This window comes from Rosa chinensis, chromosome 1 (assembly GCF_002994745.2).
Source record: "Rosa chinensis cultivar Old Blush chromosome 1, RchiOBHm-V2, whole genome shotgun sequence".
Lineage (NCBI taxonomy): Eukaryota > Viridiplantae > Streptophyta > Magnoliopsida > Rosales > Rosaceae > Rosa > Rosa chinensis.
Genome location: NC_037088.1, coordinates 53,633,542 through 53,657,257, shown reverse-complemented (window position 1 = coordinate 53,657,257; position 23,716 = coordinate 53,633,542). Strand labels below are relative to the sequence as shown.

At 38.9% G+C, this 23,716-nt stretch overlaps 4 protein-coding genes across 4 annotated transcripts; 3 read left to right on the top strand and 1 right to left on the bottom strand.

The window, feature by feature from the left end:
- The first annotated feature begins 4,081 nt into the window (after nucleotides 1-4,081).
- Nucleotides 4,082-5,591, top strand: LOC112182488 (uncharacterized protein C594.04c). The gene is made up of 3 exons (XM_024320979.2): nucleotides 4,082-4,435; nucleotides 4,529-4,792; nucleotides 4,903-5,591. The coding sequence occupies exons 1-3, from the start codon at nucleotides 4,205-4,207 to the stop codon at nucleotides 5,380-5,382; spliced, it is 975 nt and encodes a 324-aa protein (XP_024176747.1). The 5' UTR covers nucleotides 4,082-4,204; the 3' UTR covers nucleotides 5,383-5,591.
- A 558-nt stretch (nucleotides 5,592-6,149) lies between these two features.
- LOC112182487 (uncharacterized protein C594.04c) lies at nucleotides 6,150-9,312 on the top strand. Its single transcript, XM_024320978.2, has 3 exons — nucleotides 6,150-8,234; nucleotides 8,327-8,590; nucleotides 8,698-9,312. The coding sequence occupies exons 1-3, from the start codon at nucleotides 7,980-7,982 to the stop codon at nucleotides 9,175-9,177; spliced, it is 999 nt and encodes a 332-aa protein (XP_024176746.1). The 5' UTR covers nucleotides 6,150-7,979; the 3' UTR covers nucleotides 9,178-9,312.
- A 4,021-nt stretch (nucleotides 9,313-13,333) lies between these two features.
- Nucleotides 13,334-16,483, top strand: LOC112182234 (probable inactive purple acid phosphatase 29). The gene is made up of 4 exons (XM_024320677.2): nucleotides 13,334-13,811; nucleotides 14,434-14,828; nucleotides 14,984-15,434; nucleotides 16,163-16,483. Exons 1-4 carry the CDS (start codon nucleotides 13,532-13,534, stop codon nucleotides 16,195-16,197), a joined length of 1,161 nt encoding a protein of 386 aa, XP_024176445.1. The 5' UTR covers nucleotides 13,334-13,531; the 3' UTR covers nucleotides 16,198-16,483.
- Nucleotides 16,484-16,579: 96 nt separating this feature from the next.
- LOC112182233 (pentatricopeptide repeat-containing protein At4g01570) lies at nucleotides 16,580-19,353 on the bottom strand. Its single transcript, XM_024320676.2, has one exon. The coding sequence runs from the start codon at nucleotides 19,150-19,152 to the stop codon at nucleotides 16,774-16,776; it is 2,379 nt and encodes a 792-aa protein (XP_024176444.1). The 5' UTR covers nucleotides 19,153-19,353; the 3' UTR covers nucleotides 16,580-16,773.
- Between the last annotated feature and the right edge of the window lie 4,363 nt (nucleotides 19,354-23,716).

Sequence of the window (23,716 nt, the reverse complement as noted above, 5' to 3'; positions counted from 1 at the left end):
ATTAAGAAAAAGAAAATGTAGCAGAACATGAGTACAAGTGCAGTAGCAGAACTAGATGAGTAAGAGTGCAGTAGCAGGATTAAGCAATGACAAGTGCAGTAGCAAGATTAGGCGATGACGAGTGCAGTAGCAACACGAGTACAAATGCATTAGCAGAACTGGACGAGTATAACTGTAGCGAGTGCAGTAGCAGGATTAGGAGATGACGAGTGCAGTAGCAGAACACGAGTAGCAAAACTGGACGAGTATGAGTGCAGTAGCAGGATTGGACGAGTGTAGTAGCATGATTAGGCGATCACGAGTGCAGTAGCAGAACACGAGTATCAGTGCAGTAGCAGAATTGGAAGAGTGTAGTAGCAAGATTAGGCGATCACGAGTGCAGTAGCAGAACTGAACGAGTATGAGTGCAGTAGCAGGATTAGGCGATCACGAGTGCAGTAGCAGAACACGAGTCCAAGTGCAGTAGCAGAACTGGACGAGTATGAGTGCAGTAGCAGGATTAGGCGATCACGAGTACAAATGCAGTAGCAGAACTTGACGAGTATGAGTGTAGTAGCAGGATTGGACGAGTGCAGTAGCAGGATTATACGATGAGATGAGAGTAGTAGGAGAGTGAGGTTTTGTGAAGTAACATAAATGAATTATTCTCAAGAAAAAAAAAGAGTAACATAAACTGATTGTTCTCAGAAAAAAAAAAAAAAAAAAAAAAAAAAAAAAAAGATTATTCTTAGAAAAAAAACATAAATTGATTTATCAGAAAAAAGAAAAGTAACATAAAGGGATTAAAAGTCAAAAGAAGTTGTTAAAGATAAAAAAAATAAATTAAATCATGACATGTGGCAAGTGGAGAGCAAATTGTCCTTATTTGTAAGATTTAATCCTTGTAAAGAGATTAGAAGTCAAAAGAAGTAGTACGTTAAGGATAAAAAAGTAAATTAACTCATGACATGTGGCAAGTGGAGAGCACATTGTCCTTATTTGTAAGATTTAGTCCTTATATGTTTAATTCAATCTTTAATGGATTTATTTGTTAAGTTATCTTTTATCAATAACTTATATGTAATTTGTTATAAATTTTTTGCTTCGGGAGGTAAAGCATCTTACCTTATTTTCTAATCCTAATTGGAACTGGAATTAAAAGAAAAGCCAAGTAGCATCCTAGCAATGCCTACCGCTATCATTCTGCAGTCTGCGTTAATAGATTTATTTAGTTAAAAAAAGTTTCCTATTCCCATGAGGAGGTTTTCCTTCATAACTCATCTCCTATTCCCATGAGTAACTCATCTCCTATTCCCATGAGGAGACATTTCCTTTATAACTTGTTTCCTATTCTTAGGAGGATGACTCCCCTTCGTAACTTATCTCCTATACCCATAGGAGGACTTTCCTTCATGACTTTTACTATTCTCAGGAGGAAGACTTTCCTTCATAACTTATTTCCTCTTCTCAGGAGGACTTCTTTCCTATTCTCAGGAGGACTTTCATTCAAGAGTTGTATAAATAAGGCAGTAACTAAGCTGTAAGTTCACATATTCGAACTCTGTTTTGCTCTCGATTCGATCTACCTAAATACATTCTCTTTTATATTGCCATACCATCTTAGTTTTCTTATAAATCACTCCTCCTCTGAATCCCTATACGGTCTATACCAGATCTTTAAGATGATGATGGCTGGTAATCCTGGTATTGAGAATGAAGAGTACTTCACACCACCACGAAGCTTCTCATCATCATTGAAAATGCCGAATAATCTCTCAAGATCTGATGATAATGAAAAGACTCATAAGCTTTGGAGAAACAAGTACTCCAAAGCAATTTTGAAGCACTTAAACAAGGCTAAAGCCATCAAAAAGCCAATAAACCTCGCAAAACGTCATGAGCTTCCTGGGATTAAGTGGTCCAAGTCGATTTTACAACATGTAAAAGGTTGTGTACTCATCAAAAAGGCAACAACAATTGGTGATGACAAAGAAACTGGCAGTAACAACACCCCTACTCTTTCCAAAGACAAATACTCCGAAGCGATTTTGCAGCACTTAAACAAGGCTTATCTAGCCATCAAGAAGTCAATAAGTAAGGCAAGATGTCATGAGCTTCCTGGAACTAAGCGCTCCAAGGAGATTTTACAACACAGTCAACACTTAAAACAAGACTAGTGTACCCATCAAAAAGCCAACAACTACATGTGGTGGTAACGAAGAAAGTCCTGAATTTCCTGGGAATAAGCCATCCAGCAATAACTCTACTACTGGCTTGATCAATATGACGAAGACAATGACTATGAAGCTGAAGACGAAGAAGGAGAGGATGGAGATAAACATGATCAACCATCTAGTATGTACTTTATTTAACATCACAATGAATCCTTGAGGAATGCCCTTTGAATTTGTAATATTCTCTGTACTGCTTTTTGCATTTTGTAACGTTACTCTAGAAATTAGTCTTCTCTTTTTCTTTTTTTTTGGATGGATGATGTTCTAAACCAACACAAAATCTGGATCAATTCGATCATTTTGTGGACGATTAATTAGACAAGCTTGAAAATGGTCATACTTCGTCTTTTCTCGGTCATTAATGTTAATCAGGTGAGACATACATGCTAAATATATATAGGATGACTTCTATAAAGATCTAGCTCAATATTGACGTATCTATGTTGTAGATGGACCAAAAAAGCCATCTTAAAATTTCTAGCTCGCTTCTGCTTGTGAGACTTCATAACGAGAGGGTTGCACTAAACCTTTGAAGGTTTAATCACCTCCATTGCTTAACCATCGGGGATTTTGCTATCCATAAATAACATCCTTCATCCAACACCCTTACCCCTTTGATGATTCGAGGTGGACAACACTTGTTCCCCGCCACGAGGTAGGTTTTAGATCCGTCAATTTGATGATTCGAGGACGAGAGTGACAATGAGAACTAGGGACCAATGCAGTTAACATGGGCTGGTAGACAAAACGAACAAATTAATATTGAGCAAAGTTGAAGGCCAGAGCTGGTAAAACTTCTCAAACCATCGCTTTTTATAAGTTCTGCATTAGCTTGCCAAGAGCAAAAGGGAGAGTAGAAAATTAAAAAGAAAACTTTAGGCATTACCAACTCGATCGATCTCATTTCAAGTGGATGCTTTTCATGAAGTGCTTTTCTATGGATGCTCGATCAGCCATTGAAGTAGCTGGCATATGCATATGCAGATGAAGCAAGCGCCGCATGCTATATTTATATGGTTACAGCTTAGTTTGCTTTAACTTGATCTGGTGCGGATTATAAAGACTAATTAACGAAGAAAAAGAGCTAGTTTGAGGGGGACCAATTGTAGAGAAGCTATATAGTGTGTGACTGATCGAGTGCGCAGTACCCTACCCAAGTGAGGTATATCATTGCTCACAACACGTACCCATAAGCTACAAAGTAATTAACATCATTGCAGACACCATATATACATGGTAACCATCTCATAATTTCATGGTTTGTATATGGCACAATTTCGATTAGTTTGCAATGGCTGCCTCAGTTCTGTTTATATGGTTATTATATGTTCTAGACTTCTAGTTACCATAATATCAAGATGCTTAAATTCAGTTATCATTCCTATTTCAATACTTTATACTAAAAAATAACACTTCTCATTTGAATCAGAATGTGTGTAAGTACTATTGTTGAGTATTTTCTTTACATTGAGGTTTGGAAGGCCCAATTTCAAGTCCATGACACTATTAAAAGGAGCAATACAACTTTGATCTAGAAAAGTAGGAAATAGTTGTTGTCTGAATCATTCTTGAGTTCAACTCAAGATTTCCAAGTTATTAAATGGACAAAATGCATAATTTCATTATTCCAACATGAGCAAAGAGCTGAAAGAATAGAAAAACTTATTAAGTACCGGACACTGTTGAAAACATTATATTTTCACATCAAATGACCATGCTTTTAGAAATTATACGGTTGAAAAACTAGTAAGGTAAATATAGATTATTTTTAGGTAAGTGAGGAATGGTTACCAAAAAGTCACCCAAGATGATTTTCTGAGCAGATTCCCAATGGACTTGACATGATAGGGATCTCTAGCAGACCCACCAAGCAGAAAGATAAAAGCTTCAATACACATTTTCTTGTTCTACTTTCTCACCATGAAAAAATAGGAACCAAGACTATAAAAACAGAACCCTGTTCCTCTGTTAGTGATGCGCTTAAACCCCAAATGGCTTCTAATAACGTCAAGAACGCAGTGGTTGCATTTCTAGCTCCCCTTCCCTCCATTCTCTTCTACCTCACATTCCTCCACAACCACCAAACCAGTAGTAGCCCTGAGGCTCTCTCTCCTATTTGGGCATGGTGTTATCACCACCCTCTTCTTCTAGCCAATGCCGTCTTCTTCTTCAACGTCAATGTCCTCTTTTGGGTCATCAGCCAAGTCCTCTCCAGCCATTGGGTACCTCAATTTCCATTAAAAATCTGATCTTTTTGGCTTTGACCGATTAAAAATGTGATCTTTTTGCTTATATGATCTGGGTTTTTGGTGCAGATGATCGATTTGTATTGGACTGTGATACCTGTAATGCTGGTTCATTACTACCGGACTCACCCTCTGGCTGATTTTAACTGGTGGCGGTCAACGATTGGAGTGGTGTTGACTTGGGTTTGGAGCGTAAGGCTGACCCATAACTATTTTAGGCGGGAAAATTGGCAATGGGGAGCCAGAGAGGACTGGAGGTTCACCGATATGAACTCACAGTACGGCAAACAGTGGTGGTGGATTTCTTTCTTTGCTGTTTATCTTTCTCAGCAGGTAATGGTTGCTTTGTGTTTTTGTGTATGTTAAGTGCTTGATGAAATGTGTCAAATGAGATTTCAAGCTTAGTGGAAATGACTGCTTATTGTTGTTTTTAATGTATGTAGGTTTTTCTGATTGGAATATGCCTTCCTTTGTATGTGATCCACTCGGTTAATGTGCCATTGAACATGTGGGATTTTGTTGCCATCATTGTCTGCATTTCTGGTATTGTTGTTGCATACATTGCCGATACGCAGCTCCATGAGTTTGTGAGTAGAAACAATGAGTTTAAGCAGCTTGGGAAGCCGGTTGTGCCCAATCTTGATGAGGGGTTGTGGCGTTATTCGCGACATCCCAACTATTTTGGAGAGCAGTTGTGGTGGTGGGGACTGGTTGTGTTTGCATGGAACCTGGGACAGGGATGGACCTTTGTCGGCTCTTTTGTCAATACAATGTGTTTGGCTTATGTGACGACGCTTGTGGAGAAGCGAATGCTGAAGCAAGATTTCAGAGCAGAAGCATACAGGCAGTATCAGAAGACTACCTCAGTGTGGATCCCTTGGTTCAAGTCATCTGCAACTGGAGAAAAAGATAAGAAAGCTTAATTTGATGTTTCAGTATGCTTTTCCAACTGTTTTATCCGCTCCATATATCTCTTTTGTTGTCTTATATTGCCCCTATGCCCAGAAATTGTCATCAAATCTTCTTTAATTGAAAAAAGTGAATGCAATTTGGAATTTATTTGTGCATACTTTAACATACTGTTGTAAGAAATTGTTCTTGAGAATATGTATTTCCATCAGATTCTGGCTTCCTTCTTAAACTTGGTTGTGTTATGAAGTCCTTAGCTTAATATAGAAGTCTATTCTGTTCAATGTTTGTATATGACACAAAACATATGTCCTTGCCAGTCTTCTGATCGAGTTCTTTAAAACATAATGCCTTCCAATACAGAATTGGATGCATGGGTCCACTGCTTCAGTTGGCATATTGGAAGTTTGGAACACAGAAGAAATAGATTAGAAAAGAAAAGCAAGCATATAGGAACTACTAAACTAGGATATCATTTGCCTTGTTCTGTGAAACTCTAGAAAATGGAGATTGGGGTCATAAGTTACGCAGGTAGGGAATTTTCGAACTTTAACAGTGTTGTCTATCATCATCTTTCTCTAGAGAATGTTGGATGGATTATAGTCATTGTACCCATTTAAAGCACTGATGTGATAGAATATTACCTACAGAAGTGGGATCTGCTTGACTCATTATTACCTATTTTAGCTGTCTATATTGAAAAACACATGCTTGACCTCTCATGGACAGCTATCTGTTTAGCTTTATTTTCATATTTGGGAAACAGTTATAAGAAACTTTTTCTTTTAACCTCAAGATTCCACTGATGCGTCTGCTGCAAAGGAAGGTGATGTGTAGTCCTCCTGGCATTTATTTAGCCAGAATTAGTGGGGAATTATGGTAATGGACTATGGTCTTCCTTTAGAAAATTCTTGTTTTTGTGAGAAAATATGACAGAGCATCTGAATATAGTACAGAACTACAGACGCGTTTTCACCTTATGAGCATGGTATCATTAGAAGGATTCTTTTACAGACGAAATCTTTGAGTATGTTACATACCAAAACAATGTTTTATAGTGAGGTAATTCAATGAGCTTAGGCTTTTTGTTACCCTTGGAATGGTGCTCAACCTTCTTCGAGTATAGGGGCTAAGAGCTAATCGTTTCTCTCTCTATTTCCTTTGAGAGCTGGAAGGTTGCAGTGTTGGTGGTTTATAATTTTATGTTGTGAAGATATGATTGAGTAATAAAGAATCTGGAAAGACTGCCAGAAACATGTGAGCCAGTGAAAGAAATGCATGGAAACGGCCTTCGAAATTAGATAGACTGGTCAGAATTTTACCTTTCTTAAACTATTCATACACAAAACGCTGTGCAATCTAAGTAGAAGTAGTGACCATGAGAGTTCAGATGGTATGAAACCTTCAGTTACAGTACTGAAGTACGTGCATTAGCAGCAGGAAACTTCAAATGAGTCCATGGCAGAATAATGTTTATGGTTGCAAACAATTATCAAGACATTATAGTGTGTCCAACAAAATGTTGTTTTAGACTTTTAGTACAGTGGTGAGTCTAACAGCCTGTTATGCGGGTGACCTGGGTTTGATCTCTGGCAACGGTGTCTTTCTGTGTTAATGAAGATACATAACACCACCATTCTGCATCTTGTTTTCTTTAGATTCATATTTCTTTTCTTTTCTTTTCTTAATACGCATATCATGACAAAGAAGCACAAGATCCTAGATAATGATTACAAGACCCCACATGAGTTGAAGATATACATAAATTCCTCAGTGTTACGGTTCAACATCATTGCAATCACCAGTCATGGGAGCCATTTCATAATTACATGTTTTGTATGGAGGAGTTGGTTTTTATTTGCATATTGCACACCCGGGGCACGCCCCTTATGATTGATGATTGCTTAATTACTCAAACACGCATGGTTAGAATTCAAATGTCAATTAGCATTTAGAACTTGTGGGAGACACATTTACTTTGTACTTTTTTTTTTTTGGTATTCACATTTACTTTGTACTTTGATAGATAAAAACGCTCACAACATAAGCATTTGCTTGATTTACCTTTAGATAGATGGTTTTAATTATTGGACGTTTTTGGTCTGTTGAATGAGTTCCCAAACCTCAAATTTGTATAATGAGATTCCTGAAGTGAATAGTTGTGATTAAGGAAGTTTTGATACAAGATTGGTAACCGATATAAGGTCAATAGATGCTGGATTTACAAACTACATTTGTACACTCATTTACATAGGTGGGTGCTCTTTTTAATTCTACCATGGTGGGTTCTATGTGGACAGGAGTCCAATAGTTTATTCTTAGTTAATTGCTGAAAAATCAAGGTGAAAGAAGAGAAGAGTGCTTTTCGTTAAGAACAGACAAAAACATGGTTAACCTTATGAAATGAAGAACATCTTTAATGGAGTGAATGCATTTGAGATGATTAGTACCTGTGCTAATGATTATATGGAGGGATCTTGCTGACCCACCAAGCAGAAAGAGAAAGAATCATTCTTATTTTTCTACTATCTAGTATCATGGATGGGCCTCTTTTTATAGTAGGGAACTAGGAAGTAGGACTATAAAAACAGGCCTTCATTCTCTTCTGGTGATGTACTTGCAAGTTACAACCATGGCTAGTAGTAACTTGAAGCATGCAGTGATAGCATTTCTAGCTCCCGTTCCCTCCATTCTCTTCTACCTTTCATTTCTCAACAACCAGAGTCACCAAACCAGTAGTACTGGGAGTCTGTCTCCCCTTTGGGAATGGTGCTATCACCACCCTCTTCTATTAGCCAATGCCCTCTTCTTCCTCAATGTCAATGTCCTCTTCTGGGTCATCAGCCAAGTCTTATCTAATCACTGGGTACGTAAATCTTCATTTGAAATCTTTTTTTTTATTTTTTGGTTCTTAATTTCTTATGAATTGAATTGTTTACATGATTTGAATTGGTGCAGATGATCTCTTTGTATTGGACAGTGATACCTGTAATGCTAGTTCACTACTATAGGGCTCACCCTCTGGCTGATTATGATTGGTGGCGCTCCATTATTGCAATTTTGATGACTTGGGTTTGGAGCCTCAGGATGGTTCACAACTATTTTAGGCGGGAAAATTGGCAGTGGAGTGCCAGGGAGGATTGGCGATTCACCAATATGACCTCACAATACGGCAAGCACTGGTGGTGGGCTTCCTTCTTCGCCATCTATCTCGCTCAACAGGTACTGATAGATCTGAATTCAGCCTGGTTTTTATGTGTTCGTTGAAATGTCTAGATGATCTTTCAAGGCTACTGATTGTTTTTGATGGCCGTTTTCAATCTTTGTAGGTTTTTCTAATTGGACTATGCCTTCCAATGTATGTAATCCACTCAGTTAATGTGCCACTGAACATATGGGATTTTGCTGCCATCATGATCTGCATTTCTGGCATTGCTATAGCATACTATGCTGACACACAACTCTACAACTTTGCAAGTAAAAACAAGAAGCTAAAAGCGCTTGGAGAGCCAGTTGTGGTCACTCTTGATGAGGGGTTGTGGCGTTATTCACGGCATCCGAACTACTTTGGAGAGCAATTATGGTGGTGGGGACTCGCTATATTTGCATGGAACCTCGGACATGGTTGGACCTTCATTGGCTCTTTCCTCAATACAATGTGTTTAGCTTATGTGACAAAGCTTGTGGAACAGCGAATGTTAGAACAGGACTACAGAGCAGAAGCATACAAGCAGTATCAGAAGACAACCTCAGTTTGGATACCTTGGTTCAAGGCATCCCCAATTGGAGGAAAAGATAAGAAACCTTAGTTTGATATCTGTTTCAGAGTCTGTTTTTGTAATTTTGTTTAGCTGCATTATCAGTGTATCTCTTTTCTTCTGTTGTAATGCCCTACATCCTGCTGTTGTTGTCAACTGTTCTTTAATTGAAAGAGATTAATGCAAGTTGGATTTCAATGTAAGAAATTGCTCTAAAACCAGTTTCCTTTAATAGCTGAATTCCTTGAAGCCTATGGTGTTCCATGAGATCTCTCAAGTTAAACTGTCATAAAGAACTTATAGTAGAAGTCTAGGGTTTTATATATGACAGCACACATGCTCTTACCAGTCTTTCAGATGGTTGTTTGACGAATCATGTCGAGATACGTACATACATTTCATTACAGAAAAACAAATCAATATCCGTGCATATGGAACAAAATTGCTTGATTCTGCGCAATGGAAGCCAGAAGGAATTTGAAAAGATAGTTTTTTCAATAATTTTTGTAAATAGTACTAAAGTAAAGTGGGATATCATTTCCCACTCTTTTTTAACTTTACAGAATGGAGATTGGAATCCTAAGTTATAAGGATAGGCAGGCTCCTTTGAACTTTGACATTGCTGGATATCATTTTTCATCTCTTCACTGGAGAATGTTGGATGAACCATTGACTTCTACAGTTACAGTAATAATTTTAAGGCACTCATGTATCATACAGATGTGGGAACAGCTTGACCCACCATTACCAATTGAGCTTGCAATATTTCAATTGCGCATGCTTCTTCTCATTGACAGCTAGCTGCTTTAGAAAACAGTTCAGGAACCTTTTGTTTGACCTCAGGTCCTCTGGAATCTCACTGATGGATCTAATGCAAAGGAAAGACAGGTGTGGTCCTTCTGGACTTTGCTTACCTACATGGGAATGGGATTTGTTGTCCCTCATGATACAATTCATGGTAAAGTTAGAAGGATCATTTTAAATACAGAAACTTTGAGCATGTTGGAAGTCAGGCTTGTTAGGTCTAACATTTAGTAACCTTCTGGCTTAAGCTTGAACAGTTCTGTTACCCAGTTTTGGTTGTTTCAGTTTCTTCTGTTTTAGAGATCTGAATGAGGATCTCCGAAAAGGGCTAAAACAGCGAGCTGTTTCCGACTTTCCGATCTAGAATACAAAGCAAGGAACCCAATTTTCATCACATTTAAAGTAGTAAGTAAACATCAAAGCCAGTCTGCATTTCGTTTCGGCAAGCTTAAACTTTTTTATTGGCTTCTGGTTTTTAGTATGGATCTCATGACAAGCAGAGACTATCATAGTCACAAGACACCATGCCACCCCACATGAGTTGAAAGGTTAACAATAACTTTACATAAATCCCTTCCTCTTTGTGTGTACTGTTCAACTTGTGAAGGGCTAAAAGCCAAAGTACTTGAGTACATATAGCTGGAAATGTATCAAACTATCAACCACCATTATTATTGATCATATAAGCTACAAGGGCACGCAAACAACTATGCAGCACGAGTTTTTTGATCCGTTACCAATATCATAGGGTGGAAATAGTAGGTTTAGTAGTGTTTTTCATGACCCAAACCAATCAATTAAGAGAAGTTTTTTTTTTTTTTTTTTTTGAAGGAAGTAGGTCAGCCATTTCATTATAATTCAGCAAGCAGTACAAAAACGAAACACCCCTATGGGGTCGACAGAAAGAATCGTTCCTTAGAACCTCCTGAAGCTCTATTCTAGAAGAATAAAATCCCAAAAAAATCCCGAGTACACCCACCTTTTGGTAAATTCACGCACTTTTATTCTAACAAAAACCTAGAAACCTCAAAGCTTACATAAAATGGTTCCAACTAAGGCACTGGTTTTTGCAACCCAAAAACAAAAATTAAACAGCACTATGGGCCATAGAGACCCAATCCATCCAACCCCCTAGCAAAAGGGTAATCCAGCTCGCTTGAAACCCTAGCCCAGTGTGCCCAAATCTAAGGCCCAGGAAGCCCAGCAGCACCAAGAGCAGGCCCAAAGAGTAGGGTACACCACAGCCCTAGCTCCTTGAGCCCACACGTGTTCGTCCACCCAACAAACACTAGATGCGCCATCGCCGATGCCAGTCGAGGGGAACACCCCCCAACCGCCGCCGCCACTAGCGCTACTGGCAACATCATCAACGCCAAAAGCGAGCAGATCAGACCCGCCCTGTTCAAGGAACCCAGCACAGCCCCGCCAGAAAGGATCGCCGCTGCAAGGAGAAAGATGTAAACCAAGCTTCCCACCGCTGTAGCGCGCCCGCTAACCACCAACCCAGAGCTTAGATGCGAGACCCAAATCGGGAACATGGTCACCATAACTTACTGCTGAGAACCAGCCATGATCCAGGAAGGCCCCGCCTTTGGGATAGAGAACACCATCAAATCCGACTGTGATACTCTTGCCACGGTTGCCCGCCCCACGACCTCGGTCCAAGATCCAGACACGCCGATCTGCCTCAGACCACCACGGCTTCAAACCATCGGATGTTAGCCTCAGATCAGCCATGAAAACACAACGACCGTCTTTGACAGGAATCACAGGGCTCCTTGTCCATGGTGGTACCCCAAGCGCCAAATCGAACGTAGCAAGAAGAAGAAGGCAATTAGCCACAAGGCTACCAATGGCCATAACCATTGAAGTTTGAAAGTTTGGGAATTTTTTCGAAGGAGGAGGCTGACGATAAACCCTAGCAGAGCGCTAGGTCGAGGAAAAAAAAAGTAACTCTAAATGATCTTACTTGCTTAATTAAGAGAAGTTGATCCAAAGGAAGTCTATTTTGTATTACAAGAATATGTTAAGCAAGAAACAAGAATTTTTGGCTGTTTGCTGTTGCTATTTACTCATTGTATCCCTTGAAACAGTTGAAATATCGAATCATCTTCTCTTTGTGCTATTAACCAAATGTTAGTTTAGTTTTGTCAAGTTCTGAATTTTTAGTTCTTTTAATAATTCCAAGCATTTGTTAATGGAAGAGGTCGAGGAGGAGGAGGATTTCATGTAAAATACAAATAAATACTCTTACACATTAGAATTATAAAACCCAAAATTTATATAGATGGATTTGTTCGGTTTAGGACTTTCCCTCGGTAAAATTCTCATTTCCTGATCACTACGTAATGCAATTCAATGATCTGAACTATTCACTTATTAGGTTGTAAAGAAAAAGAAGGAATAGCATTCAGGTATGCTTTACAATCTTCAACAATGCAACCTACCTCAGAGAAGTCCTCCATGCTTCCATTAAGTGCATTAACCACCGCAACACAATCGGTGTCAATGTGGACCTCTGTCATGCCTTAATGAATAATTAGAAGATTCCATACATATATAATCATCAATAATTAGCAAACTAATGAAATCCGTTTGGTTATCTAGATTGGTTTCATATAAAACTAAAATGAAAACATGATAACCATATAATTAAACGAGATTTGGTTTAGCTAATTTATTTAGAAAATTCTACGGTACATTAATGTACCAATACATCAAGTAGACTAGATTAGATATAGAGGTAAACTAACTGCATACATAAATAGACTAATCTATACTTATACCGAGTTAGTTTGTTTCTGTATTGAACTAAGATGTATCGATACATTAATGTACCGTAAACCGTAGACGATCCCGCTTTATTTTTGCAATATTGATTGTTGCACCAAAAAAAAAAAACAAACAAACAATGAAACGTGAAATTACCTTCCGTAAACAATGTCTTCTGCTAAATTTAACCCTACATAATTCCATGACTTAGTCAAAATTCGAGCAGCAAACCACTCCTATTTATTACAAGACAACAACAGTGACACAATCCTATTTATTAGAAGACAACAACAGTGACACAATCCTATTTATTACGTGTAGGTGTAACCGTCTCTAGTACATTCAATACCATCACCAGACAACGATTCCTGTCTCTGTCATACATTTCCTGGTCGATCATGGATGGAAATTCCAATGTGGGCTGTGTCACGTGTCAACAAGATGATGCAGCAGCCTATTCCCTTCCCCAGAATCACAAACAATTTGAGCATATGCTTTAGGTGTGAACCCAATTATTCTTTTTTGTAACGTATTTATAATCTACTATTTCTGATATTTTACCCAAAATACAAATCAGACACAGGGAGAGACACTGCAAATCTTGTTTGGGTTGTCAAAAATAAAATATGGGATAAAAAAAAAAAAAAAAGAGAGAGAAACATTTCTGATTTTGAAAGATTTCTTGTTTTGTTTTTGTGCTGACAAAACGCCAAGACCATGCAAATTGTGGTTCACACGCTTATATAAGTTAAAAAGGTTGCAGCTTTGCAACAATGTCTGCTGTGAGGAGATAAAAGATAGAGACTTTGAAGCAGTGAAAAGGGTGTAAATGGGTCCTTTTTTCACGGCGGCGGCGTTGGTGGTGTTGCTTCCGATCTGGGTTTTGGCGGCGGCGAAGCACCATGAAGAGAAACCCATGAGGCTGAGGTTTGGGGGTGATGGGCAGTTTAAGATACTGCAAGTGGCGGACATGCACTATGCCGATGGGAAAACGACGCCGTGTGAGGATGTGCTGCCGTCACAGGTGGCGGGTTGCTCTGACCTTAATACGACGGCGTTTGTTCAGCGGATGATTCAGGCTGAGAAGCCCAATTTCATTGTTTTCACCGGTATTGCTTTCTCTCATTTCCTTTGTCCTTATTATTGTTCATTTTTCTTTTTTCTTTTTTTTTGTTTTTTTATTGTTGATGCTTAATTGCTTATAGTCAATTACTAATACAGCACTATATACTAATCAAAAATCATTACTTTTTTGCAATTGCTAGAAAAACCCATGTCTGAGAAGAAACCTGTAGCGTGTAATTTGCACAGTGACTTTGTAGTAGTTTGTTTTGTATACCAAAACCCAACAAGTTCAATAATATGACTGAAAACACAAGGTTCTATGCAATATTAGGAAAGCTCGTACTTTCAGAACAATACTTGATGATGTCAATGAGGTTGGTGGGTTGTTGTTTATCTGATTTGCATTGAATTTTACTTTGGAGTTGTTGGAATCGGATACTGAAGAGAAATTTGTATGCCCAATGGATTCACTAATGTTGTTCTTCGATACATTGTAGGAAAAATACAGATGATGTCAATATGGGGTGGATGGGTTGTTTTATCTGATTTGCAGTGCCTTATAAATTTTAGTTTGTTAGTGCTGCTTTGCTTGGCAAGTTTTGAGTTTGCTCGAGTCCTTAGCTCTGGCCCTTTGATTGGCTCTCTGACATGACCTGTGTGTAATAGGAGATAACATCTTTGGGTTTGATGCTACGGATGCTGCTAAATCAATGGATGCAGCATTTGCCCCAGCAATCACGTCCAACATTCCGTGGGCAGCTGTTTTGGGGAACCATGATCAGGAGTCGGACCTTTCGAGGGAAGGGGTAATGAAGCACATAGTTAAGTATAAAAGCACCCAGGCTCAACTCAATCCTTCGGATCAAGATGTTATTGATGGTTTCGGGAACTATAACCTGGAGGTAGGTGGAGTTCAGGGGACTGGTTTTGAAAACAAATCGGTTCTCAACCTATACTTCCTTGACAGTGGAGATTACTCCACAGTTCCCTCTATCCCTGGCTATGGTTGGATCAAACCCTCCCAGCAATTTTGGTTCCAACAAACTTCAGCAAAGCTAAAGGTACTAATCACATTGTTTCATTCACCAGTTTTCTTAATCTCGTACCACATTTACCTCACAAATTGTTGCTACCAACCCATGCACATAATCCCCAAATGTAATTACTTGATGATTAAGATCTGTATTAGGAAGTAATAAAACATTTTACCCTGCAGAAAGCATATATGAAAAAGCCACAGGCGCAGAAATCACCAGCTCCAGGGCTCGCATACTTTCACATACCGTTACCAGAATATGCTAGTTTTGACTCATCAAACTTCACAGGAGTGAGGCAAGAAGGCATTAGCTCTGCCTCTGTGAACTCTGGCTTCTTCACAACTCTGGTTGAAGCAGGCGATGTAAAGGCAGCTTTCACAGGCCATGATCACCTCAATGACTTCTGTGGGAAGCTAACTGGCATAAACCTTTGTTATGCTGGGGGATTCGGATACCATGCATATGGGAAGGCAGGATGGGATAGGAGAGCAAGGGTGGTAGCAGCAACCTTAGAGAAAACAAATACTGGAGGTTGGGGAGCAGTCAAGTCAATCAAAACATGGAAACGCCTCGACAATCAGCACCTCAGTACTATCGATAGTGAGGTTCTCTGGACCAAGAGTTCTGCGGGTACGTTTTCTTCAAAAGACAATGAACAGTTTCAGTTCCCTGCTCCTAAATCATTCTAGATATTAATAACTGGACCTCTAGGAACATACAAATCTTCTTTGTTGAGATATCAGCTACACATAAACATAATCCCCGAGTCTTTGGTTTCTGCATAAGATAATGCTGTAATAACAACCCTATGGAATAAGTCTGCGTGATCAGTTACTAAATACTCATTGCATCTATGTATAGAATGTTTACCTGATATACATCAATCATGATCAGTTTTTATTTAAACTATTTGCTCTTCATTGTAAAGATGCTTTTGTCCAAAATTTCTTCTCATTCCCCGAGTTGCAGTTGTTCGCTGAAAGAACTTATGAGCGTTCAGACCTATATGTTATATCTGATAAATTGTTCCAAAATTATTGGCCTCAGTGGGCTGATCACAAGCTGACTTGGCTTGTTGCTAAGATCTGTTGGTAGTAATGTCATACACACATTTACAGTTTCAGTTTCCTCATATTTTCGCACCACCTTAATTTGCCAATTGCTCCTCCCAATTTTGCACTCGAAACTAGAAAAGGGAATCGGATGTGAAACATTCTCTGTATTATGATTATTCATGTCAAATCATACTGTCATTCCATAATAATCCTTGTTACGAAGGTCAAAATGCACTGCTATTCCCCACATGAGCTAGTTCCTTTCTTTTTCTTACTTCAGTCTCGATTGATTATTTTGAACAGGTGCACGTAGAAAGAAACCCATTGGCGGTCCTTGAGAGTAATGAGCATATACAAGACCATTGTAGGAAGATAGCGAGGAAGTAGACATGAAAAAGTCGTGAAACCACTTTGATCTGGCGGAAAATTGTCATATGCGTTTTGCAACTGAACAGACAATAAATGAATACAATTCATGGAAGAAGACAATGTATCAAGAAACTGTATGCTGTGTAACTGTGTTTTGAAATGAGCTAACCAGAAATCAAATGAGATACAACTTTTCAATTGTACTTATACGGAGCCTGTTGATGATATTAGAAGGTTGGTTATCATTTCTGTTCAGTTTATATATTCCAGCTGTTCCAAACTACCAAATTTGAGGCATGCTGATAGCTTAGACAAGGCTCAATTGCATTTCTGAGTCTTGAAGAAAAGAAATATTCTAAATCACATTATATTTCTGTTAACAATTTGAACTACATCACATACAATTTCAAGAAGATGATTACAGAAGAAAATTCCATGTTACAGTAGGTACCTCAATATGGAATGGCCTTCAAGGTCTCATCAAACAGAAGACTTGAAAGTCACAACTAATTGACTAGAATCAAACTGGACCAGAAGAAGATTCTTCAGGAGTCATCCTTATTTCGTACAAATGATGCCTTTTGGTACCTCGATTTCTCAATCTCCTTCCCCAGAAAATCCAAAGTGGTGTCAGTGACATGGTTTGGTGTGCAGCCTGAATCCAGCATCATTTTCAGAAATTTATACGCATCTTTCAGTCGACCTGCTTTACTATGAACTTCAATAAGCGTATTGAAAGTGACAACATCAGGATTTATTCCACTACTCTTCATCTGCTTAAATAGCTTGTTTACTTCGTCAATCCGGTTAGCCTTCCCCAGCGCATTAATCAAGGTGTTGTACATGACAACATCAAGATAACCACCCTGCTTCATTAGCTTATCCAGAACACTACTGGCTAGATCGGCCCTTCCCATCTTCCCCAAGCCTTGAATTATCATATTGTATGTTGCTATATCTGTGGGGCAAACTTTTTCTCCCATTTCACTGAGCACACCCCATGCCTCATTGAAGTAGCCCTTCTTGACAAACGAACTCAAGATGGAATTATAAGTGTAACTCACAGGGTTTGCACCCGCATCACTGAAAATCTCAAACAATTTGCAAGCTATGCTCAGCTTCCCCTTGGCCAAAAATAGGGATAAGAAAGTATTTACCATATCAATATCAAAAGTGCTTTCTCCTTTGGCTTGAACTCGTTGCCCTCTAGATAGCGAAAACAGCTGAGAGGCGTGGTCAGTGGACTTCAATTGATTGGCCAAGTGATCCATATGTGGAGATGATGACCACTGATCAATATCTGTAGACGAATTATTATCATCTTTAACCCCAGCATCATCTGATTCAATGACTCCATCCATTTTCGAGGCAGCAGAACTTATTAGACTCAAAACATCGCTGAAATCACCTTTACTTGGGAACAGTGGTGTAAGGTCCTTCTTCTTGCTCTGTGGAGCTTTCATTGTAGCTTCCATATCGACTTTCCATCTAAGAACACTAGGCAGCAGATTACCATCCCTAATACGCTTCATGAGCTTGTCTGTCCAATCCCATCGACTATGCTTATACAGCCCAATCATGAGTGTTGATATAGTAACCAAATCAACAGTAAAGCCTCGCATTTCCATTTCTTCCACCAATTCTAGTGCCTCCTCGAGCAGACCCTCCCTACAAAGTTGCAGAGCAACAATGCTATACGTAACACCATCCACAAACTGACCTTTCTTCTTCAAGTCACAAAATATAGTGTAAGCAGCCTCGGCCCTTGCATTCCTAAACAACCCATCAATCAGAATATTATAAGTCCACGTCGAGGCTCTCACCCCATACTGAACCATCCTCTCAAACATCTGACACCCTTCATTAACTTTCCTCGCCTTGAACAACCCATCCATCAAAGAATTATAAACAACCGTATCCGGATTGTACCCATTGTTCTGCATTTCACTAAAAATCTTGGTAGCTTCCTCTATTCGATAACACTTACAACACCCCTGAATAAGAATCCGATATGTAATGGCATCCGGCTCATGACCCGAACACTTCAACTCCTCCCACACAGTAACAGCATCATCCACCTTCCCAACCAAACACAGCACATGAATGAGGCTATTATAAGTAGATAAATCAGGAAAAACCGAGTCCGAGTTCAAGTCTTTCATCTCCTTAAAGAGACTCAAACTAGTACCCAGATCACCCCAACACCCAAACGCATGAATACAAATATTATAACCCCAAGTATCCATCTCAAACCACTCATTCCCCCTAAGCTTATCAAACACCTGCTTAAACTCTACCCTCATGTCACCTTTCCTAAGACCCACCAACAACTCATTACAGGCAATGCAATTGGGTACTTGAGAAGACCCACCTTCTAGAAGCTTAACCAAAATAGACAGAGCCATACCCAACTGACCCTTCCTAACTAAAGCAACCAACACCGAGTTGTACATATCCGTACTCAGCTCAGCACCCAGTTCTTGCATAATGTCTAAAATTTCGATTGCCATGTCAAACTTACCTGCCCTGATGAAGGCGTCCAGCAAAGACTTGAAGGTTCCGGAATCGACCATCACAGCATGTTGTTTCATGATGTTAAGTAGTCCCGGGATTTCGGAGAGGAACCCGGCGCGGCAGGCGGTGCGGAGGATGTGGGAGAAAGTGGCGGGGGAGTGTTTGATGGAATGGGTGAGAGAGGACCATTTGAAGAAGTCGAGTTTCTTGGAGGGGTGGAGGGATTGGGTGCGGAGGATTTGGAGGAGGAGAAGGTCGGAGAGAGGAGGAGGAGGGTGGGGGAGGTTGCGGGTGCCGGACTGGGAGAGGGTCTTGGTGATGGAGGCCACCAGGAGTATGTCTCCCAGTTCAGAAGCAGCAGCAGCGCCGATGTGGGGTTTGGCTTGGAATAGAGGCCTTCCATGGCGCATTGCATTTCCAAGAACATATAAAGATTTGATCTTTCTCACTTCATGGGTGCCAAAGACTCGAGCTTCAACCCTCTTGGAGAAACCAAACAACTCTTTGAGCCTTTGGACAACCGCAGCTTTAACTCTTATATGGTTTTAGTGTTTTGGGCTTACGCTTGTTCATGATGTATAAAAAGTTTTGATTTGATCATCAAAGTATTTTGGCCTAATTGTATGATTTGTATCGCAAAGCTCGTATTATTTTAATCTTGCGACTACATATAGAATTTGTGTAAAACTTTTCGTTATTTTAAGGATAACATTATGTGGTGTTAGTTCAGTGGTTAGAGCATCCACTAACTATGTACGAAGTCATGAGTTCGAGTCACTGTGGGGGTAGGAGTGAAATCATTTGATCATTTTTTTTAAAAAGAACAAGAAAAAAAAGGATGAAATTGTGTCTGGGCCTGCAATAGATACTGAAGTTGAAGCACAAATGTTGGGCCGAGACAAGTCTAAGTCGATTTAGAAGGTGGGTCACCAAACAAGGGGCCTAGCAAGTCTGCTCATGCTGGTTACTTGGTGAAGAAGGTTATTGTTTCTCCTCAGAAGAGTATAGGGCGTACTCCTAAACGTCCTTCCGTGATAGGTCCTGTCTCGACCCATCACAAGTCATGAATGTGATGTGCTAGAACTGCCAAGGGATCGGGAATCCGTGGACAATGTAAGGACTTAAAGGGTTGATTTCCCTCAACTTTCTTGATGTTATCCTCCTAAGTGAGACACGTTGTACCACGCAAGAGATGAAACAACTTCGTTTTCAGTTGGGTTACCAAAATGTGCTACCAGTTGACTAATGGCAAGAAATCTAGGGCTGGGGGACTTTGCTTGTTTTAGAAGTCGGAGGTTGATGTTTCTCTTAACACAAATTCGGATTATCACATTGATGTTATGATTGGTGGTGCTATTGATCAAAAGAGATGGAGGTTTACTAGGCTCTATGGGCATCTAAAGCCTGAATGCTGGGTTTAGGGAACTGTTATCTAGATTAGGGCAAAGCAGTTATAGTTTGTGGCTGGTGGGTGGAGATTTAAATGAAATTCTTTTAGCAACTAAGAAGGTAAGGGTTCCTCCTCGTTGTCGTAGACAGATGGAAGACTTTAGAAACTGCATTGAGGGATGTGGTTTGCGGGACTTGAACTATTTTGGTCCGAGTTTCACGTGGAAAGGGAAGCGTGGGGGTGAGATGATAAAGGTACGGTTGGACCAGAGCCGGCCCTGAGGGTTGCAACCTGAGGCCGCTGCCTCAGGCCACCAGTCTCCGGAGGGCCTCCGACAGTTTTATTTTTTATATATATATTGCAGTTCAGTACGACTGTATATATATTCTTTGCCATCAGAATAAATGGGTGCTGCTCTAGAGTAGCGGTAAGTGTGCATTGTGGCTTTTTATGCCACCCAAGTTCGAAACAAAACAGTTCTCCCTTTTGGTTTTTTTTGTATCTTTTGTATTAAGTACCTTTTTTTTTCTTTTCTTTTTCTCATTACTAAAAATAGTTTCATTTTAAATTCTCTCACTTTTTTTTTTCCTGTTTCTTTTGGTATTAAACACTTTTTTTTTCATTTCTGGTTTTTTACTAATGTCCTTTCTAATTTAAGAATACAATAAAGATGTTTTTTTTGGTTCCTTTTTTTTCATTGCTATTAGTATATTTAAGTTTCAATTTATTATAGGAAAAAATTCGTATGAATGTTTGCCTCAGGCCTCCAAAATGTCAGGACCGGCCCTGGGTTGGACAGATTTCTGGCCTCCAAAGAATGGTCCTAGCTTTTCCAGGCATCACGTGTTCTGCACCTAAACCCCTCAAAGTCTGTTCAATTGCCCATAATGATTGAAGTTAGAGCCTGCAAGCCCAAAAAGAAGAGGAAGAAAAAGCGATTCCAGTTCGAGGAGCAGTGGTTGCTAGATGAGGAGTGTGTGGAGCAAGTCATACGTGGATGGGAAGGTGGTGATGACAGTAACCCTTTTATTAGGGTTCAAAAGAAGATTGAGAACCTGAAGACAATTTTGATAGCTTGGAGTCAGAGGAAGTTCACTAAACTCAAGTGGGAGATTGAGGAGATTCGGAAAAAGCTAGCTCTTCTTTTGTCAGCTCCGTTTGAGTCTTACTAATTTTTATTAGTTTGTAGTCTTTAGTCTTTGAATCTTTGTTTTATTTTGATTTTGCTAAGGGACTAGCAAAAGCTAAGTGTGGGGGAGTTTGATAGGAGCATATTTATGCGTTATTATTATTATTTAACCCTATGCTTTTCTTCGTTAGTTTATATTATTTTTAGATAATTTATTTATTTTTGTGTTTATTAGGTTTTTTGAAGAAAATTAGGAAAAGAAGGCTTAAAGAAGGAAAGTGCGTGGAATTCTGATTCAATGAGGATTTTCAATGGATTATAACTTTTCTTTGAAGCAAAGAGTTAGAGATCCACAAGGAAACAAAGTAGTAGAGTTTTAAGACTGAATAAAAGGCTTCTAGACGTCACAATTAAGGTCTACAACGCATAAGAGAAGCAAGAAACCATTCAAGCAACTCAAGGAAAAGAAGTAAAGTTCAGAGCCCAGAAACCCCAAAAACGATCGATCGTTGGAATCTAGAGATCGATCGATCATTTGATATTTGTAATAAGCGCTGTCAGAGATGTAATTATTTTTTCAATGAGGAAGATTACACAAGGTACCACCCCAATTACATAATCGAGAACTACGTGAATGAGGACACATGCTCTATTTGGTATGAAATATGAAGATTTACCACTTGCAGAACACATTTGTCGTCAATTTTGTAAAATAGTTCATAAACTGGTATATGTTGTCTTAGACCTTATAATTACCACAAACAGGACATTTATTATAATATTTTTGATCATTTGTCCTTATATTCGTAATAAGCGTTGTCAGGGATGCAATTATTTTTTTAATGAGGAAGATTACACAAGGTATCACCCAATTACACATTCGATAACTCTATTACGTGAATGAGGACACATGCTCTATTTGTTATGAAATATGAAGATTTACTACTTCTACAACACATTTGTCGTCAATTTTGTAAAATGGTTCATAAATTGATAGATGTTGTCTTAGACCTTGTAATTACCAAAAACAGGACATTTATTACAATATTTTTGATCATTTGTCCTTGTATTCGTAATAATCACTATCAGAGATTTAATTACTTTCTCAATGAGGAACATTACACAAGGTACCACCCAATTACACAATTGAGAGTTTTATTACGTGAATGAGGACACATGCTCTATTTAGTCTAAAATATGAAGATTTACTGCCAAAAAGAACACATTCGTTTTTAATTTTATGTAATGATTCATAAACTTGTAACTGTGGTCCCAGACCTTGTAATTACCACAAAGAGGACATTTTTTACAACATTTTTCGTCATTTCTGTCATCTCATTTTCAGCTCCACTCAACCTCTCTCGTTCTCTTAGAGTCTCTTTCCCTCTCTCATAGTGTCTTCCACGCACTCTCTTGGTCACTTAACCAAAGATTGGGTAAGGTTTTGAAATTTAGGCATAGTTCAATATTTGATTGAAATTTGGGTTTCTAGGTTGCATTTTTCTGGGTTTCAAGTTCATATTAGTTTCCATCTGGGTTTTGATAAGAACCATTTTTGTGACATGGGCTAGGAGCATATTTCTTGTTGAGGAGCATATATTGTTTTGAGGAAGAATATCTCATTCAGAAGTACATATCGTGTAGGAGGGTACCTCATGTTAGGAATATAAATCTTGTCAAGGAGGTGTTGAGGAACATATATCTTCTCTAGGATGGAACATCTTGTCTAGAACCATATATCTTATCTAGGAGGTATGCTCTCTTCTAGGAGCATAAATCTTATGAAAGAGGTGTAGAGAAACATATATATTGTCTAGGATGGAATATCTCGTCTAGCACTATATATCTTCTCTAGGAGGAAATAGCTCGTCTAGTAGCATATATCTTGTTGAGGAGCATATATCATATTGAGGAAGAATATCTCATCTAGAACTATATATATATGTTGTGTAGGAGAGTAGGAAGGTATCTCTCTTGTAGTAGCATAAATCTTGTCAAGGAGGTGTAGAAAAGAATATATCTCGTCTAGGATGGAAATATCTCATCTAGATACTAGAACCATATATGTTGTCTAGGAGGGTATCTATTTTCTAGTAGCATAAATCTTGTCAAGGAGGTGTAGAGAAACATTTATCTCGTCTAAGATGAAATATCTCATCTAGAACCATATATGTTGTCTATGAGGGGATATCTCTCTTCTAGGAGCATAAAACTGACGTAAAGGGTTGTATGATTTCATAGACCTATTCCATATTATTGATAATGGGTCTTATTGATAACCAACAACAAAATCATGCATGGTTGTATGACTTTATAGTAATTAATAATTAGAGGCTTAGAGCTGTCTCCAGTATTGTAATTAATTTAAAGATGATATATATAGAAACAACACACAATTAATGCTCAAATGTATTGTTGAACAATTGGTTTGGATGCCTAGTTATTACTATATGGG

What these genes read in the sequence shown, in the direction of transcription:
- LOC112182233 (XM_024320676.2), bottom strand. Translation starts at nt 19,152, where the DNA reads ATGCGCCATGGAAGGCCTCTATTCCAAGCCAAACCCCACATCGGCGCT.
- LOC112182487 (XM_024320978.2), top strand. Translation starts at nt 7,980, where the DNA reads ATGTACTTGCAAGTTACAACCATGGCTAGTAGTAACTTGAAGCATGCA. An exon ending in AAGTCTTATCTAATCACTGG is followed by an intron (nt 8,235 to 8,326) that starts GTACGTAAATCT and finishes GAATTGGTGCAG; the next exon opens with ATGATCTCTTTGTATTGGAC. An exon ending in CCATCTATCTCGCTCAACAG is followed by an intron (nt 8,591 to 8,697) that starts GTACTGATAGAT and finishes CAATCTTTGTAG; the next exon opens with GTTTTTCTAATTGGACTATG.
- LOC112182234 (XM_024320677.2), top strand. Translation starts at nt 13,532, where the DNA reads ATGGGTCCTTTTTTCACGGCGGCGGCGTTGGTGGTGTTGCTTCCGATC. An exon ending in CAATTTCATTGTTTTCACCG is followed by an intron (nt 13,812 to 14,433) that starts GTATTGCTTTCT and finishes TGTGTGTAATAG; the next exon opens with GAGATAACATCTTTGGGTTT. An exon ending in AAACTTCAGCAAAGCTAAAG is followed by an intron (nt 14,829 to 14,983) that starts GTACTAATCACA and finishes TTTACCCTGCAG; the next exon opens with AAAGCATATATGAAAAAGCC.
- LOC112182488 (XM_024320979.2), top strand. Translation starts at nt 4,205, where the DNA reads ATGGCTTCTAATAACGTCAAGAACGCAGTGGTTGCATTTCTAGCTCCC. An exon ending in AAGTCCTCTCCAGCCATTGG is followed by an intron (nt 4,436 to 4,528) that starts GTACCTCAATTT and finishes TTTTTGGTGCAG; the next exon opens with ATGATCGATTTGTATTGGAC. An exon ending in CTGTTTATCTTTCTCAGCAG is followed by an intron (nt 4,793 to 4,902) that starts GTAATGGTTGCT and finishes TAATGTATGTAG; the next exon opens with GTTTTTCTGATTGGAATATG.